The sequence below is a fragment of the Podarcis filfolensis genome, assembly GCF_964270895.1.
Source record: "Podarcis filfolensis genome assembly, chromosome: 3".
Taxonomy (NCBI): Eukaryota; Metazoa; Chordata; class Lepidosauria; order Squamata; family Lacertidae; genus Podarcis; species Podarcis filfolensis.
The window spans coordinates 25,417,809-25,436,248 of record NC_139606.1 but is presented as its reverse complement, the minus strand read 5'-3'; the positions used below and the strand labels follow the sequence as shown (position 1 = coordinate 25,436,248).

General features: G+C 43.0%; 1 protein-coding gene and 2 long non-coding RNA genes across 14 annotated transcripts in view; 2 read left to right on the top strand and 1 right to left on the bottom strand.

Moving 5' to 3' along the window:
• DLGAP2 (DLG associated protein 2) overlaps positions 1-18,440 on the top strand; it is a 406,771-nt gene that overhangs the window by 350,527 nt on the left and 37,804 nt on the right. For all 12 annotated transcript variants that reach the window (XM_083607163.1, XM_083607164.1, XM_083607158.1 and 9 more), the window contains one exon: positions 16,984-17,333. In XM_083607163.1, the coding sequence (XP_083463289.1) occupies positions 16,984-17,333 (350 nt within the window). The remainder of the gene's footprint in view (positions 1-16,983; positions 17,334-18,440) is intronic.
• LOC310759899 lies at positions 1,644-16,625 on the bottom strand. The gene is made up of 3 exons (XR_014546624.1): positions 16,557-16,625; positions 10,898-10,954; positions 1,644-2,781 (listed from the first exon to the last, which is right to left on the bottom strand). It is a non-coding gene; the product is annotated as an uncharacterized lncRNA (long non-coding RNA).
• LOC310759842 lies at positions 5,758-11,051 on the top strand. Its single transcript, XR_014546559.1, has 4 exons — positions 5,758-6,541; positions 8,887-9,071; positions 10,554-10,594; positions 10,891-11,051. It is a non-coding gene; the product is annotated as an uncharacterized lncRNA (long non-coding RNA).

The window sequence follows — 18,440 nt, the reverse complement described above, 5'->3', positions numbered from 1 at the left end:
GGAATAAGTGGAAAAACATTACGTTCCAAAGGGACTTTCTAATGTTAGTGAGTCCTAGAGAGCTGAAACTATCTTCTTTGGGTTGAAAAGACAAGGTTTCCTGGAGTTGCAGCCATTTGGACCAGCTGCCTTAATATGTCCCCCACCCTGGCTTTTTTAGTTGACCTAAGTTTCTAAGCAGGGGGAAAAATTCAGAAATATTACAGACCTCACTGGACTGCACGATTCCTTTGTTTTTTTAATCCCACCTTTCAAGATAAAGACAAACCCCACAAGGCAGTTTGCAAGTAACCTCAACATTCCTTAATAAAATCACAATGAACTAAATCATAGAGAGGGGGGAGGTTGATTGTAGAGGATCCAGAAAAAACTAATTTGGGGGAGCAAAGGTCTGGCAGAGATCACCATTTAGGGGGCAAGAATTTAATACATGTGATACAGTCTCAATGTGTTGTTATTGAAAACCGGAGGAGCAACTGGTATAGCTGGAAAGAGCTATCTCTGTTAATCAGAATGGTTCTTAATTCCTGGTAAACTTACATGGGATTTCAGCCATCGTAAAAAGCGAAAGCAACAAGAAATCTAAGGAGAACTCTTTGGTACTATAGGAAATAAATGAGTTTTGTAGTGCATCTTGAAAACTGTCAAAGAGGTCCTGACAAACTATCAAGAAGAATGAGTCCCGAAGGAAAAACCCCAAATGAAAAAGCTCAGCTTCTGGCCTCTTCAATTTTGATCCTAGGACCGATAGCAGGAGTGTTGCAGCTGATTTCAGCTGCATTAGTGGGATACGACTTGAAAGGCTGTTTGTAAAACAAACACCCTCGACCATTCTTGGCTTGCAGTTAAAAGGTTATTGAGAAAGAGCTGGGAACTTTTGCTCTTGGGGTTGATAAAGTGAACAGTAGCTAGATAGCCTCCTGGAAACTGCATAAGGTTATGCCCCATGGAATTATGCAGATCAATTTCAGTCAGTCATCTCGCTGACCCCATAAAACCAGCTGTTATGAGGTCAGCCCTGTGGGGGCATCAGACTCTTCTAACTGTAGGTGAATAGAAGGGAACATTTTTTTTTCCTAAATGCCTTGATTCACACAGACAGCTACCAAATACTTTTATGAATGTAATTATATATCTGCCTGTATTTCTAAATCCAGTTGAGTCGAAGCATGATCACACAGCAGGAGGGAACATGACACTGCTGGAATCGCAAGGCCCTCAAATATTTCGTTCAAGGTCGCTCGAAATCCACAGTGCTGGATATGGCTTTGTCACAAGTGACACTTATTCTAACAATACCTTAAGGATATCTTTACAGGAGGTGCAATTAATCACTGGAACATTATGAGTGCCTAAGAGAATATATTCTGTATACATTCATAGAGCTTTTCCTCTTCTTCTGTTGAGAAAAACGATGCTGCCTTCCTAGATTTTACCTCAAAATCCAACATTTGAATGCCTTAGACTTGTTGGCACTTCTTTTGGCAGTCGTCAAATGTAGGATCTCACTGTCATCCGACTGTCAAATGTTTTTCAGTGGTTCCTTGTGGACAGGTTTCCCACAAAGACAGCTTGCCTGCTGCTGCTGCTGCTGCTGCTGATGATGATGATGATCTTCTGCCATGTGCAGCCATAAGGTGTCAGGGCTGGTTCAGCTGCTGGTCAGCACAGAGGCTCAGGAATGAGCAGTAAAACTGATTCTTTATTCAAGGAAACAGAATACAAATAGAGAAAACTGCAACGAGACTGGCCCCAGTAAAGCAGTTGCCAGAACTGATGATCTTGGGGTCTCACACCTCCTCCCCTTCTGGCTGTTTTCCCTTCAGTCTTAAACTCCACTGGGGAAGGGCCTCCTGTGAGCTATGGGCTTGTTGTCCTGCTACATGCAAAAGTCTGAGTCCTTGGAAACCAGGAGGGATGGGAGCTGAATACAATAGGACTGGCAGGCTCCTGTGAATCTGTTGCAGCCTCAGCCCCCTCCTCTTCCTCCTCAGCTGCCTGTCCTACATCTGCAGTGTTTTCTGCCTCTTCTTCTCTCTCACTCAAGCCCATTGCTTGTTCAGCATCCAACTATTCTGCGTCCGTTCCTCCTCCTCATCTGACCTGTCTCAACACCTGGCTTGGAGCCTTCCCCTTCTGAGGCTTCCTTAGGGGTTCTCCTGCTGGAACCATTCCTCATCATCCAGCCAGACATAAGGGAAGATGGAGTGAGCGGACTCCTTGAATGTGCTCCAGAATCCTTTGTGATGTACAATGACACATGACAGACAAGTAGTGATTTCTTGGCAGAGAAATCCAAGTGACAAGTGTTCAGGAGGGCTGGTCGCAGCCCCCAAGTCCTTGCCTCTTATTGACTTAGCAGGCGCTGCCCTCCCTAGCCGGGGAGCCTGACACGGCTAGAGGTGGACGCAGCACCAAGTGACCATCACACACACACACCGGCCACACCAGAAGATGCCAGCCTCCCCGAACCCGCCGCAGCTTTGCCATTCAGCAAGGGCCACCCACCCAGAGTCCCAGGTGAGCGGATATTCTCAAAGGAGAATTTTGTGGATTTGGGCGAGCAATTTCATTACAGCTTTCGTTTTGCAAAAACATGAAATTTGGTGTTAAAATTCCTGACATCCTTGTGATCACTGCATGTGTGCATTTAAGGGAATAATAAAAAAGAACAATAAAATGAATACATACCACCAGGGTCTCCACTGCTATGATTCACTCTGCGACTCTGCTTAATTAGTGCTGCTGGAACTCTAAGGAATTAGGTTGACACTTTATCCTCTGCAAAAAGTATAGAAAGCCTGTGTGACACAGTGTTTATAGATTTTGAGGTTGTGCCAGCTTTTGCTGCACAGAACGTTAAATTCTGTTTCCTATCAGATAGAAATATGGATTGTCTAGAGGGAGAAAGGGGTAGGGGGACACAAAGAAGCTGCTGTCAATAATTCGCTTCAGGATGCTAACTGCTTGCTGCACTATAATTTATTGTTAATTATCAGAACTAAAATAGAAGCCTTTTTTGTCATCCGTTGAACATACCTTGAGTCTAGTGTTGCCCACATCTCTCTCTCTCTCTCTCTCTCTCTCTCTCTCTCTCTCTCTCTCTCTCATATAAGTATCCAGGTGGGTGACCTTGAGATCTTATTTGATTTACAACTTTTGAAAAGCAGCATTAACTACACAGCCTACACAAATATTACCCTTTACGCTAAGTGTTCCTGTGTTGGCAAATGGAGTTTATTTTTGTGCAATGCGCGGCACAGCTTTTCGATGGACTTCCAGGTTTTACAAATTTGTAGAATCGTAACGCCCTTTGAAGAAGAAACAAACAATGCTAGTTTAACCTATTTAACCAGTGTTAAGATACGTGCACCAAGATCTGGCTGGTGAGCATATGAATATGTGAATTTTATCCTATCCTCTGAACATCTTTGACTTTCCTCCTTCTTTGGCTTCCTCTTTGTGCCTCACCTGGCTATCCCATTCCTGTTAAGAATACCCAACATTAGGGTTGCCATACGTCTGGGGAAACCACTTTTGAGGGGCCAACATGCCCATCCAGACATATTTTTACATTTTAAAGGAAATGTCCGGGTTGGGGGGGGGGAGTTGGGCTCCGGTGGTTTGGGCTGCTTGGGCTCAGGCTGCTCTGCACTCCTTGGCCGCTGCCAGTCCGAGCTGGGGAAAGGGGTGCATGGGCGTGGCATTGGCCGCCACCCACTCACCTCTTTCCAAGGCCCAGGCTGTTGGGTAGGGTTGTTCTTCAAGGTATGGCAACCCTACCAAGGTATGGCAACATTACCGTGGTACCTCGGGTTAAGAACTTAATTCGTTCTGGAGGTCTGTACTTAACCTGAAACTGTTCTTAACCTGAAGCACCACTTTAGCTAATGGGGCCTCCTGCTGCTGCCGCGCTGCCGGAGCACGATTTCTGTTCTCATCCTGAAGGAAAGTTCTTAACCTGAAGCACTATTTCTGGGTTACCGGAGTCTGTAAGCCAGATAGGAAAGACAGCATATGGATGATTCATGTAAAGGTCTATTCATACTATATTAATACAGTGGTATCTCAGGTTAAGAACTTAATTCGTTCTGGAGGTCCGTTCTTAACCTGAAATCGTTCTTAACCTGAGGTACCACTTTAGCTAATGGGGCCTCCTGCTGCCACCGGGCTGCTGCCTTGCAATTTCTGTTCTCATCCTGAGGTGAAGTTCTTAACCCAAGGTACTATTTCTGGGTTAGCGGAGTCTGTAACCTGAAGTATATGTAACCTGAAGAGTATGTAACCCGAGGTACCACTGTATTTCCCTTTTCCTCCCAAAGGCCTACAGCTCTCACAATCTCTTGCAGCCCCACTATTTTTCTTCCATACAAATGCTGCCAAGATACAGATTTCTCTCTCACACACACATATGAATGGGTGAAGTTAGATTTCTTAGTATTAATACGTCACTAACAATTAACTTAATTATTAAATTTGTAGGGAAATGGTAATAGCGCATAGTTTACGCCATCGTATTGTTCTGTTATGAATCACCTTCCATAGAAATTTCAAGGTAATTGTCGTTCGTACAATGAGAACAACTTAATATAGGTTTAAAAGCAAGACTGAAAAAAAATAGCTGAAGATAGGTTTGAAACAATACCAAGGCATACCCAAGGCACGCACGCATACAAAACAATCCAGCCAGCTGGTGAAAATGGAAAGTTCAAATAGTGGGTGCTTGCCATATCTTAGCAGAATTGCTGTTTCACAAAACAGGGGAAGCCACGCTGAAAGCCCTGCTCTGAGTCATGTGTTCTAGAGGCCTGTTATGCAAATAACAAAGCTAAATGAGAACAAAATTAACATACCCCTTCCCACCTCTGCTTTTAAAAAAGGCTGGCGTGTGGAAGGAACAAAATTCTTCTCAGTTAGCCAGACAAAACAGGGGAAGAAGAACATCAGGATCCCACTGTGGTGAAGCTGGGTCATCTGTTTGGACCCTGTGGGTCATTTCCATTTGGAATAAATATCTGAGCTTTTCTTCGAACATGTTATCATTTCTTAAACCATTATTTAATGTAGCAGCAGAATCAGAAGGTACGTGAATGAATGGTGAGTTAACCACTGAGAGCAAAAGAATAACGTAAAAGTCATGAAAGATATGTAAGCACAAGAATGGGAAGCAATGGATTACAATTAGGAGTTTTATTCGACTGAGTAATCCTAAACTTGTGATAAATTTATGAATAACTAATTATGGGGTGTTAAATCTCTGTTACTGTTCAAATCTGTGCTCAGGAAACAAAACACTACGCTAATTTATAATATATACATAGTATAAAATTAAATTTGTATATATTTATATATTATATTATATTAATTTAATCCTCTGGTATAAGCATCTGGTATCTATCTGGTAACACAAACATCTACATAAACAGGAACGTTTTTGCCATATAGCAAAAACACCGTAAGAGAGGAGGCCAACTGCATCTGCTGTTCCAAAGTGTTCCACAAGTTAGGTTGCAGAATTTCATTGTGGACATTTCAAAACAGAGGACAGAAATGTCTTAAGTACAGCTTTTGAGTGACTGTCTGTGAGATGAATAATTCATGTTGTAGTCTTCCTGTCATTTATATGGGTTTGAGCCAGGCTCCTCAATTTATGGAAAGAGCCAAGGTCCAGCAGAGGGTCCCACTGGAGGAAATGGGGGAGGTGATATTTGTTGATTCCCTCTTCCTTCTGCAGTCATATCCCACACTGTTCTAGACAGTCCCACAGGAGAACACAAGAGGAAGACAGAGTTCCACTTACAAGTACACTTAAGCAAACCTTATCTGTGTTTTTCCTGCTTCCCTTTTCCTTAAAAAGGAAAGAAAAGGCAAGCAGATTGTGAAAGAAGATGTCTCTGACTTCCTTTTTTAAAAAAAAAACCACAAAAACCCAACAACCCACATGTCTCTGTGGAGTATAAGAATATTTTCCCTAAAATGAGACAGGACGTCATAGAAGAATCTTAAAAGGGGTCATAATTTAATTAGAAAATGACATATTTACAGCTAAAACTGTCATAACTAAAAAAAAAATTGAATTTGCTTTCTAAAGTACAGCCATAAATCAGAGTGAGTGAGTTCCATGTCTGTACTGAACATGAGACATTTATAAATCAGTGAGGTAAATCCTATTTACCTCCCATTTGTTGGGAAATGTCTGAAAATCTCCCCGCTTTTCACCTTGGAGCACGCCAAATTATAAACTTGCTTAAATAGTTTCCCCAACTATTAAGGTCAGATCTTTGCTGAGGTATGAATGGTTCTGTTTGGTTCCATGCTTTTTGTGCAGATGGATATAATCCAGGAAATGTAGCTCTTTGTACTCAGAGAAACTACGTGTAAGATCTAAGGTACGATTAACCTCTTCCAGGGACTCATCTCACCTTTTGTTCACACTTGCCAAGAAAATGGAGATTTAATTGAAAATTCTGATTGCTGCAACTTAATCTTGGGCGAAGGGGAAGTTCTCTCTGACTGAAACGCAAGCCCTCCTGGCTGTCTCGTAAGTGATGCTTGCTATATATTGCCGCCCCCACCTCCCTGCCACCTTGCATGGCGACAACAATTTGAAGGCAAGGCACAAATGAGCCTTTGATGAATGAGGCTTGTTACATAGAAAATGCAATACGTTCCTCGTGCCTTTTTAGCAAGAGGTAGTAAGTGAAATCCAAGTGAAATTTTATCTCTGTCAGCCCAGATAGTTTCCACTTAGGCTTGTGTTTGTATTGATTCATAGGAAGAAAGGTGATTACTGCTTCCAAGTAAGAGGGGATTTATGAGGAGATTAGAACGCTGCATGTCTTTGAGGGCTTTCATGAATGTGACCTCCACTTGGCTAAAACTCCAGTTAAAACTGCCGCCATGGTGCTTTCCTGTCTAGTATGTGGATATTTTGGTGCGTTTGGATAAACCTGAACAGAGCTACAACATATACAGTGGTACCTCGGGTTAAGTACTTAATTCGTTCTGGAGGTCCGTATTTAACCTGAAACTGTTCTTAACCTGAAGCACCACTTTAGCTAATGGGGCCTCCTGCTGCTGCCGCGCCGTCGGAGCACGATTTCTGTTCTCATCCTGAAGCAAAGTTCTTAACCTGAGGTAATATTTCTGGGTTAGCGGAGTCTGTAACCTGAAGCGTATGTAACCCGAGGTACCACTGTAAACCGGTTTAAAGTGCAGGACATGTATAACACCAGTTTGGGCAGAGCCATCTGATTTCTTTCTGATCCACTTCCACCAAACAGAAGAGCGAACACGGGATGAGAGTCGGCTGCATGTTATACAAGCCCAAGAACATGAGCGACCTTGTATATCCCACCACACCTTTACAGCAATCTCTCGTTGCCAATTCTCTTGACATGGTGTGAAATATCCACAAGAACTCCTTTTTGTGAGTGATTCCTATGCCGGAATACAAGCAAATGCAGTTCTGCAAACTGCAGCTCGTTGAAACGCCAACAATCGAGGATTGTTGCAGAACTGAAAAACAAAACAGGAAAACTCATCCATGGGACTGTTAGAAAGCAAACTGATCCCATCTTACATTGCTTTGCTACCAGTTAGAACTCAACATCTTCCTTTAATCATCACTAAGGGGCTAAGCAGAGTCTGTTTAAATCTAAGCAACCGTTTACATAGGGAGGGTGTTCTGTGTTTTATTCTTAAATCTTCCTGTATCCCAACTTTTTTGTGTTCTTCATCAGCTGCAAATGATTATATCCCCCCTCCCCGATATAAATCTTCCTATTTTAATTATCAAGCCACACAATGAGTTCACACACATTTCAAAGTATTCAGTTCAGAATTGCTTGCATGCTAAGCCAAGGGTTGCAAGGCAACTCCACCTTGTCCATTCTTCTAGATCAGAGCCAATGTAACATAGCTAAAATGTTAACTCTTTCCCAGTATGATTCAAGGATTATCTGAGATTCCAGTATTGCAGAGCATTGGACTAGATGAAATTTGGGAGTCCCTTCAAATTCAATGGTACTATGATTGTTATGCTAACACAGTCCCAGTGATATCCATGAGGCTGCACCATAAACAGAGACTGTGCTTTGCCATCTTCTCTGTACAAACCAAAACCATTGCACAGATGAATTATTCTTCTGGGTACTTTGTTCTTTTTGTCGGCGAACAATTCGCTTATATAATTCTAGCCCACCATGGACTTCCATGGACTGCAAGTGTTGTATCTGAGGTAAACAATCCAATTCTGATCTAGAGTTTTGAGGAAATTGTTTTGCAGTTTCTTTTATGAATGTATAATCTGTATATATTGCGGTTGGTGAGTGCGAAAGCATTGCATAACCTTTAGCTTTGCTATGGTAAGGTTCAAACAGTGTAAAGCAGGACAGAAAAGTTGTTGAGCCAAAAACTGACACTGCTGACATGGGTTTTCCTGGACATTCTAGCAATTTCCACCCGGACACTGCTTCTGACTGCAGTATTCCAGAGATGTCTGGGAACTTCTGGACGTATGGCAACCAGTAACGGTTATGGTTATGATTACTACCAAGACAGATCAACTTTAACTGAACCAAATGCACATACTTTGTATGTGCCACCGAATTATTTCATATATGACATTTCATCTATGGGAGAAGCCGGGGGAAGGAGAGACATAGATGCCCCGTTACACCATTATGTGTAGGAAATGTGCAAATGTCACTTGTTTAAGTTTTTGGAAGCCATTGTATACTTATAGGCAGAATTGTCAGCAATAGTATGGAGCTGAAAATAGGCTACTGTGTTACATGAAAATGTGTACCCACTTACCAAAAAAAAGCCCTCCCTGCTTTGCTCAGGGTGGGGGCTGAAAATAGACGGATTCTCTGTCACTTCCAGGATGCCTTCCGGCAACAATGCAAAGAATAACATTATACCTCACAGCATGACATTACATGTCGCAGAAGCCACGGTGCCTGCAGCCATGACAGAGGGCTCATCTGATAGCGGCAAGAGTGGCAAGATTGGCAGCGTGGCAGCAGCAGTGTGGGCAGAGGCAGCAGCCCTGCAGGATGCATCCAGAGGTGGGTTGGAATGAATGGGTCTGGGAGGGCAGGGATATGGGGTGAGTGGGCCATTGAGAGTACAGTAGTTGGTTGGATTAAGAGAAGGTTGAGTTTAGGGGACGGGGTGACCTTTAGTGGTTAGAGAAGCCTGGGGTGGGTGGAATTGAGGCAGTGTTTTTGCAGCCTTTCTGAGCTTGTGTCCATCCTAAGACCACGTGCATCCTAAACACTATTAGAACAAAGGAGCAGCTGTTTCCAAATCAGATTGGGGTGATGGACTGAATCGGAGAGCAGACCTTCCAGCAGAGTCCAAGCCACTCTGAATCACAATAGTCTGCTATCAAACTATTCATGTCTTGGCCAGTGATGATGATGCAGCGTCACCCATTCCAGATCCCTGCCTTTTCATGGAATGATGTGTCCCCTTCCAAGTCTGCCACCCCCACATGGGCACATATGTCCACAATGGGGGCCTACCCCACTCTCATGGTAGCCTCTAAAGCAGGCTTCCTCAAACTTGGCCCTCCAGATGTTTTTGGCCTACAACTCCCATGATCCCTAGCTAGCAGTACCAGTGGTCAGGGATGATGGGACTTGTAGCCTCAAAACATTTGGAGGGCCGGGTTTGAGGAAGCCTGCTCTAAAGTAAGGGATGGGGTGATCCAGGAGAAGTGGAATGATCCTGATAACATGAAGGAGTCGAGATCATGGAGGTTCTGGCTGCAGATATCTTTGCCACATCACCAGGTTGTAGAGAATGTAAGAGTCAAAAACCTGGTTCTCGTTTTTGAAGGTATCTGGTGTGTGTTCTCAGAAGAAGAAGAATTACTTGGAGGCCTCCTGAACTTCTCCAGCCCAGCCCAGGACATTTATAAATTTTGAGTGGAAAGGATACGATGCACAAATGTTCTGGTGCACATGCATGTGTGTCACTCTCTCTCCTGAAGGAAGAGATCAGTGAGCACACACCTGGCCACCTGGCTGTGGATGACTAGCAGGAGAAGCAGGAGAAGCTAAGACTCAGTATCCTGTCCTTGAGAGAGCCCCATCTATAGCAAGGTAGCATTGGCGGCAACAACAGATTCTAGAGGGAGGCTGCGGAGGACAGCCCACAGACATCTAGAAAGCTATAGGACCTTGGGCAATTGCCAGGACTGGGGCTGTGCCACTAAACTCCCATGTATTGTTGGACTCCCATCAGCTCCAGCAAACATACCCAATGGTCTGGCATGATGAGAGCTGTAGGCCCACAATATATGGGTGACCACAGATTTCCCCCAACTCTGCTCCACTTCATACCTTATCATGTAAGCCAAAGCTGTTCTGCAGTACAGTTTATTATACTGTAAGCAGTATAATGCTATGCAGTTGGTGTTTTTGAGGCTATTGGGCTTATATCTGCCTACTTCTGCTTATCAGATCTTTCTGATATTCTTGCATTTTAAATTGTGCAGATTTTTCTACTTAAAATTCATTTCAGTCATCCTTTCCTTTCTGCAGTAACGTCTTGGTGAAGCAAAAAGATTTCCCTCAACACCAGTGTGAGTATTTTTACGTTTAATCTACACAATTGCTTTCTTTATCACATGTACTTAACTATGGGGAACACATAGTGAACACAACTTGGCTTAGAACAGATTTAATTTTACTGACTGACCTGTAACAGAACTTTGAACAATAACTAACTTAGCATAGGAAAAGCATTGCTTGTTAACTTTTTTTTTTTAAAGTGTGCCTTTAACTTTTAGCAACTTTAAGTTCAGCTTGAAAAGTTCTTGTCTGAGCAGTTTTAAGTTATCCACATCCTTAATTTTTCATCTCATTTTTTTCCAAACAGGACTCACACAAATGGCTCAAGGAAGCCATTTGTGAAAGCAGCACAGAAGACCTGCACATTGTTCCTGTGGTGGAAAGACAAGAGAGATTATTTAAAACCAAAAATTAAAAGTGGATCAATGTTTAATTTTGTATATAAAAATAAAATAAAATTACATTTTCTGCTACTTGTTTTATTGATAAGAAATAGTATTTTTTTAAAATGGCTGACTAATTCAAGTCATAGATAGGCCATTAAATTAACATAATAAATTAACCCACTATCATACTTCAGTGAATATACATTTCAATTTATGTTGTGATTATGATTTATGATGCAATTAAAAGCAATTATTATTAACCATCAGTAGTTCTTGATAAATAAATATACCCATTTTTAAAATGTGTGTGTTAATGATGTGGCCATTTCGGATGCAAGTTTTGAAAATAATTACTTCATTATTTATATTTAATGATGCTAATATTTTACTGCCATTTCTTTCAAGAGAAATAAATGACATTACTGCACAATCGATACATTGTCTAGTATTTGTTAGGGGTTGGACTTGGTTGGATTCTGAAGCAACACACACCACTTTGAAGGGATTGGGGATTTGTCTGAGGTGAAGAAAGTACATGTGAGGTGCCGTGAACCGAAGGTGGAAAATCTGGAACACCTTGCAGTACCTTACTGATCTGAACACGGAAAACGCTTCACAGAAGTATCTGCTGAAAGCAAAATTATGTCTCTAAGAGTGGAGGGAAAGTTGCTTTGCGCTTGACAGGTCTAACCTGTAATCAAAGGAAATTATTATACCATGGCTCCGCTGACCCGGTGCTTTGGGATACTGATGTCAAAGTAATAGTTTTGCTCTCTGGTGATTATTGCCATTTGTTAGTTCGGTCTCCTAAGACCAGTAGCATTTAATAAGGCCGCAGCACTTTCCTGGCCACCCTTAACTTCTGTCTCCGCTGTTTACAAGAGTCAAAGGGGTGGGGAAAGGACGGCATGATGGAACCAATTCAGCATTCCTGCCGGTGTGTTTGCATCACACCAATTTGGCTGCCAATTTACCACATTCCCCCAGTAAACAATATTGCAGGCAAGCACCGCCATCGCACCCGGCCAACCGCTACTGCTTCAGCGTTGTAACATTGAGCGAGTTCTCATAGAGTGAATCGGAGGCTTGTAGAAATGATTTTATGTTTCGCCAGTACAAGTTTACCTCATTCCAAAACTTATACTGCCAGTCTCTTATTTACTCACCCTTTCCTCGCCCCCTCCAATCCTTATTGCCTTTTTCAAATCTACCTCTTGATTTTGTTTTGGAGTTGCCTGCTTTCTTTTGCTTTTTTTTTTTTTTTTTGGCCTATGGATGGGTTGATTGTTCTAATTAGTTGTAGTCAGTGTTGTTCCCCCTCCCTCTTTGCCTTAGAAGAGCTCCATCTCTGAGCCTGTATCACTTGATTCATTTTACTTATCTGTCATAATATGTATCTCCTGCTTTTGTGGTGAGGGAAGTTACACACATGCCAATATCACTTAGTCCTGTAGCATATATTGTTGGAAGTGTGCAGTGCACAAGCACTCACCCTGAGTTCTGCTTCATCCCTTTGTCCGTCTCAAGCGATTTGTTTTATTTATCAGTCACAAACTGCCTTCTTTATTTGTGCGGTATTTCTCACACACTATAAGTCTGCACAGTGTTGTCGGGCTGTATGCAAGTAGTCACAGTTGTGAGCAGATAAGCAGAATACAATACAGTGGTACCTCGGGTTAAGTACTTAATTCGTTCCGGAGGTCCGTACTTAACCTGAAACTGTTCTTAACCCGAAGCACCACTTTAGCTAATGGGGCCTCCTGCTGCTGCCGCGCTGCCGGAGCACGATTTCTGTTCTTATCCTGAAGCAAAGTTCTTAACCCGAAGCACTATTTCTGGGTTAGCGGAGTCTGTAACCTGAAGCGTATGTAACCTGAAGCGTATGTAACCCGAGGTACCACTGTACATATTTTAATTTCCTTTTAGGATTCAGCTACATTAGTAAATAAACAACAATTTGAATGCGCTATAAACATGCAACACCAGATGGCGCCAGAAAGCAGAGATTTTTGTGCATGTTTTTCCATAGTTGTTGTTTTTTACATTTCGTTATAACAATCTATTTTTTTCTGGTTTGTCAGCAGTGCTGCTTTAGCCATTTGAGTTCTACCTCTCACAAAACTCAAACGCACTACCTTCACTGCTACAAGCAGGTGCACCAAGCAGGACTTTGAGGAGAAGTCAGCTTGCTAAATAGAGAAACTGAAGAGGAGAGCTTTCCGATGTGCTTTTGGACAATTTGGTTGGGGAGGAAGATTGCCTCACCAGCCCTCAAAGCGCCTACCACCACCACCAAGATGCAGCAATATTCCAGTAGTGGGCACGGGACCTCCATTGCCAAGGGCTTGTGTCTCCAATGCCATTCCTATGGCAGAAGCCCACAACAATGACAAATTCTGGGTTGTCACAGAAGTGGCAGAGCATGGGTCTTTTTGAGTCGGCAGCAAATCCCACCTCCGCCAGCTGCCTGCATTGTAGGGGCAGCTAAGCAGGAAGAAGGTTTCATGAGCAACACACCAGCCACAGCCTTAGAAGGCACCTGCATAGAAACATCACTGGTATCTCTTGCTCAGGGAAGAGTCAGAGGAGGCGCACAGCAAGAGCAGGATGAGTGCAGGGCACAGCACAATTGAGAAACACACATCCCCCCACTCTCAAAAAACTTCACATGCATAAATGCAAAGCAAGTTGCTATGAAAGATAGGGGGCGAAGAAAATATGGGTCCAGAAGACGAATATTTCCTCTGTGTGGCAGCACAGTGAGACAGTCTTATGGCACAGTGCCCCCCACCTCACAAAAGGCTGTTTCTGTGCAAAAAAAGGAGAAAAAGAAGCCAGCCTCCTTCTCATACCAAAATCATTTGCTTGATCTGTTTGCAATACCATCCTTAGGAGCACTACCACTGAACTTCTGAGTGCAAAACCGCAGGGTGGAAAGCAAATCCCTTTCAGTTCTCCCCAGTGAAACTTTGAATGTGCCTAGCAGAAAAGACAATGAACCTATTTGCCTGCAGTTTGGCGGGTTTCTTATCTAGCGGCACTTCTCTCGCACGCATGCTGCTTTCGTCCAAATTGAGTATAAAACAATAGGCAAGGTTAAGCACGTCGTTTTATGACCATACCGAGCCTATAAAGGCTGCCTGTGCAAGGAAATCATGGCAGCTGTTCTTCTGAAATTTCGCAGAAGGGGCTTCCAGTTCTGCAAATTTCATCCAATTATGCCAAAAAAACTCGCAAAGCTGTAGATTATTCCTTTTGACTCTATTACTTCTTCTTCCTGAGGGGGTGGCATGTCTCTCTTTCCCCCCCACCCCATAGAATCTTTGGGGGTCTCCTCTTTATCTATAGCAACAGAGACGATGGGGGGGGGACTGTGTCAGCAACTCTTTACACAAGCACCAAGTCGTCTGAATTCCTCTTCCTGTTGCTCCTGATAAATGACAGCATCTCCACATTAGTTGTGGCAAAGCGGTTCTCTTTCTGTGTACTGTACTAACTGTGCTGAAGAGTAGTTTGTGAACGGACAAGCTATTTGCAAGATGGCCACCTTCCAAGGTCCTGTTCAGTGAGCCTCTGTTCCCTCATTCTTCTCTTTTTGAGATTTCTGTACATTTGGGTCCTACAAAGAGGTCAGGCACCTTGCTTGCAGTGGGACTCTGTGTTGGTTTCTTTTCCATTCTGCTTGTTGCATTCTATTAAGACAATACTGAGACTAAGGAAGAGAAAGGTGATATAGCGAATGCCACTTCCTTGACCAGTTGTAAACAATAAGACAGGCAAGAGGGGGCTGGCTGAGGGCAGATGAGATTGTTGGGGCAATGCCCCCATTTGACCTAGTGGACCAGCCTCCAGGAACCTGACCAAAACACAGAAATTGGGAAGAACAATGTGGTTATACCCACCTGACTGGAAAGTTCTTATCTGAGGACATTCAGGATTGATTGAAACATGTGGAAGGCTATCCATTGCTGTGTACAACCTCCAGCACCAGAGGCAGGAATGCTGGACTAGGTGGGGGTTTTTGGCTCTGATGCAGCAGAGCTCCTTTTAAATGGTACCTGCCAATTTCCATCCTTTATTTCAAAAAGCTGCCTACCTGGGAACCCGAGGAAGGAACAAAGTAGCTCCAGGTTAATGCTGGAAAAGGCTGAAAAGGAGTTACAGAAAAAGGGAACTACTGTACACTACATATCATATTTCAACAAGTGGATCCTCAGCAGAATACAGTCTGCTTTCCTATCAGAAAGATGGGGAGGGGGAAAACTAGGGAAGAAGTTCATCTGTCAATAATCTTTTTAGACAAATCTTACTCTTGCAGGTTTGCATATGAGTAATGAACTACACAGGATTTGTTTATTTTTGTCCGCTGCCCAACAAAACAAGTCTGTGCTCCAGTGGGCACTCTTTTAAAAATACATGCTTAAGTTAGCCACTTTTATTCTGAAGGAAAAAATTAAGAGCTCTCAATCTCACATTCGTTTCCTGCCAACCACCTCGCTGCCCCAGTGAGCCTTGTTGGGAGACAATGAGTAGCTGAGGGTGGTTTTTGGCAGGAAGCTGACACAGAGGACCGCTCCAGAGCAGGTTACTTTAATTGATTGATTGATTAAATTAAATTTCTATACAGCCCTTAATCCAAAGACCACAGGCAATGTGTTTAAGGCAATGGTTTGTTTAGTTGTGTGCTCACCCATGTGTAGGACTAAAGACCAGTAAATAAAATTTGAGGAAGAAGAAAACACAACCATTTAAAACCATTTTCCAAAGTTCTGGGTCCAAGTCAACAGTTCCAAAATACTAGCTGTATCTTTCAAAACTTCAGTCCAGTTTGTTTCTAGGCTGCCATTTTGTCTTCTGCTTGGTGTCTTTTGTGGCAAGTCCGAGCGAGTGGGAGAATCTTCACCAGCTATGCTGTGCCTGGCATAGACCAGTTTCGGTCCAACTTTCTGTACAAATAAAACGTGGAGTACTTTTCCGCATGGAGATTATACTATGAATTGTTCTAACATAACTATGCATGCTTTGCTGGGCGAGATAGCATTATTATGTGGGTTGGGCAAATAAATCAGACCTGCTTCATGTGAATAACAGTAACAGTAGATATTTGTTTTCAAGGCTTTCTTCTGTGCTCCGTACTCTGCACTTCTGTATAATCAACCTCAGTGCCCTTTGCAAGGTGCCTATGTAGTAGTAGGGGTGCCACCAACTGTCTTCCCAGGCATTCCTCGTCTTATCTCTGGGTCTTATTAGTCACCAAATAGGTAGTTTAAACTGGGTGGGATAAAACCATCCTCATTAGTGGGCATCCCATTTCCTAGTCCAGTAGCAAAAACAGTTTCAAGTAGTATGTTTCATCTTTTGACTATTTCCCCATCTCATAAAACACAAGGAAGCTTTTAATTCACTGCCCTCTCTCTTCCCTCTTTTTGCCACCCCTCCTTCCATTTCCTCCATAGTTGAAAATTAGAAGGGTTCTGGGTGTTGGGAAGCTGGGTTTGTTACAGGATCGTTGCAACCTGTCGTTAATCCACTTGGTCATTGCATAATCCATTCCAGCACTGAATGGAGGGGAGGGAAAGAATTATACCTTCCTTCTCGGGCCATTTGTGGGAGCATCAACAAGCGCATGTGTTTCATTCCTTGTTTCTGGCCTCCCATCTTTGCTTAAACTTAGATGCAGGCATTCTCTCCTAGCTGCTTTTCCCCTTCACTGGGGCTGAGGGTTCTCATTTGTGCAAGAGGAACATTCGCAGTCATTGTTTCCTGTTTGAAATGAAATGAACCTGTTGCTATGGCTACCCATTCTGTATGTGAGAGGGAATTTGTGCTGATTGTGAGGTTCACAGATGAGCATATTTCATAATTGCCTCCTGTTTTTTTAAGCAGCATAATCGTCCTCTGACAGTTCCCACCCACCCTATAAATCACAACAGTGTTTATTATTATTATTATTATTATTATTATTATTATTATTATTATTAATTGTGTTTTCTTTCTCTTAATTTCTTCCGTAGCTGTAACTTACACAAGTTACAAAAAAACGCCACCGCCTGTACCCCCTCGTACAACCTCAAAGCCACTCATCTCAGTTACAGCACAGAGCAGCACAGAATCCACCCAGGATGCCTATCACGATAGCCGGACTCAGAGGATTTCACCGTGGCCTCAGGACGGTCGAGGGATGTACAATTCCACGGACAGCTTGGATAGTAACAAGGCCATGAACCTGGCTATGGAAACGGCCGCGGCGCAACGCCACGGGCCTGAGAGCCACGGCCCCTCAGTGCGAACCAGCGACAAGGCCATCCTCGTGTCGAAAGCGGAGGAGTTCCTTAAGAGTCGGCGCTCTTCGATAGGGATTCAGGTAGCCTGTCATTAACATCTGTTCTGCGGCAAGCTGTTCACTTCCTCGGCTCCGTAAATAGTACCAAAATGAGTCATTCAGCTTCAGTGGCTTCTAATAACTTGAGCAACATTCCCTGGCTGCTTAGCGTTAATTGTCATTCACATCACAGCTATGTGGCCATGCAGAAAATGGTTCAGCCAATGTGCAGTGCCTGGAAAGAAAAAAAATGAATGAATATATCTCTAGGCAAGTTGCCTGTCATTAATGCTTGATATGAAAATTATACTGCTTAGCCACACAGGTGAGCAACATGTTCCTCTCTCTCCCTCTCCCTCCTCTCTGTAAATTCAGAGTCCTTTATATAGAATCCTGCCACTAGTAGAAACATGGACCCTCTTTCGACCTTGAAGAAGTCCTGACATAGGCTGCTTGGTCTTCCATGTTTCGCTAGAAAAGGAAGAGCACTGCATTGCATGGTACAGGCACCAGTAACTGAAAGCACTTCTCCTCTGCTAGTATTTTAAATACTTGTCCATATAGGCTTATACTTAAGGATGTCCATGGCAGCTCTGTCCCATGTATGAAACTGTGGTAGAAACTGAATGTTACTAGTGACTTTTCTTCTTCTTTTTCACTCGTTGGTGAGGGGTACCTTGAAGAAACAGAGGGCAGATGTGGAAGTAAACCATGAGGTGGTATAGTCCCTGCTTTCAGATTATTCATCTGAAAACATCTTCATATGGAAACAGACCCTCATCAGCTTGTATATATTCAGTTGTTGACATGGTGACAGTCTTCACATAAGGAGGCTTTCAAATGAATGCTTTTCGCTGCTTGAAACTTACTTTAAAATTGTAAGGACTGTACTACCTCGTTTTGCAATCTGAATCGGGCCTTAAAATACTCTACCACAAAACTGTGAGGTTACTGCTGGTCATATGCTGAGGGAGAAATACAGAGTGAGCAGCTGTGAGCAAACATCCCCCCAAGAATTATTACCAAAAGTTGGATTACACTAGTAATACTTGGCTGTGTATATGGTGTTACAATTGGGAGTATATTCCTTTACAACTGGTGATTACTAAGCACCATTGGTCACAAGAATGATGCTCCATAAGCAATAAT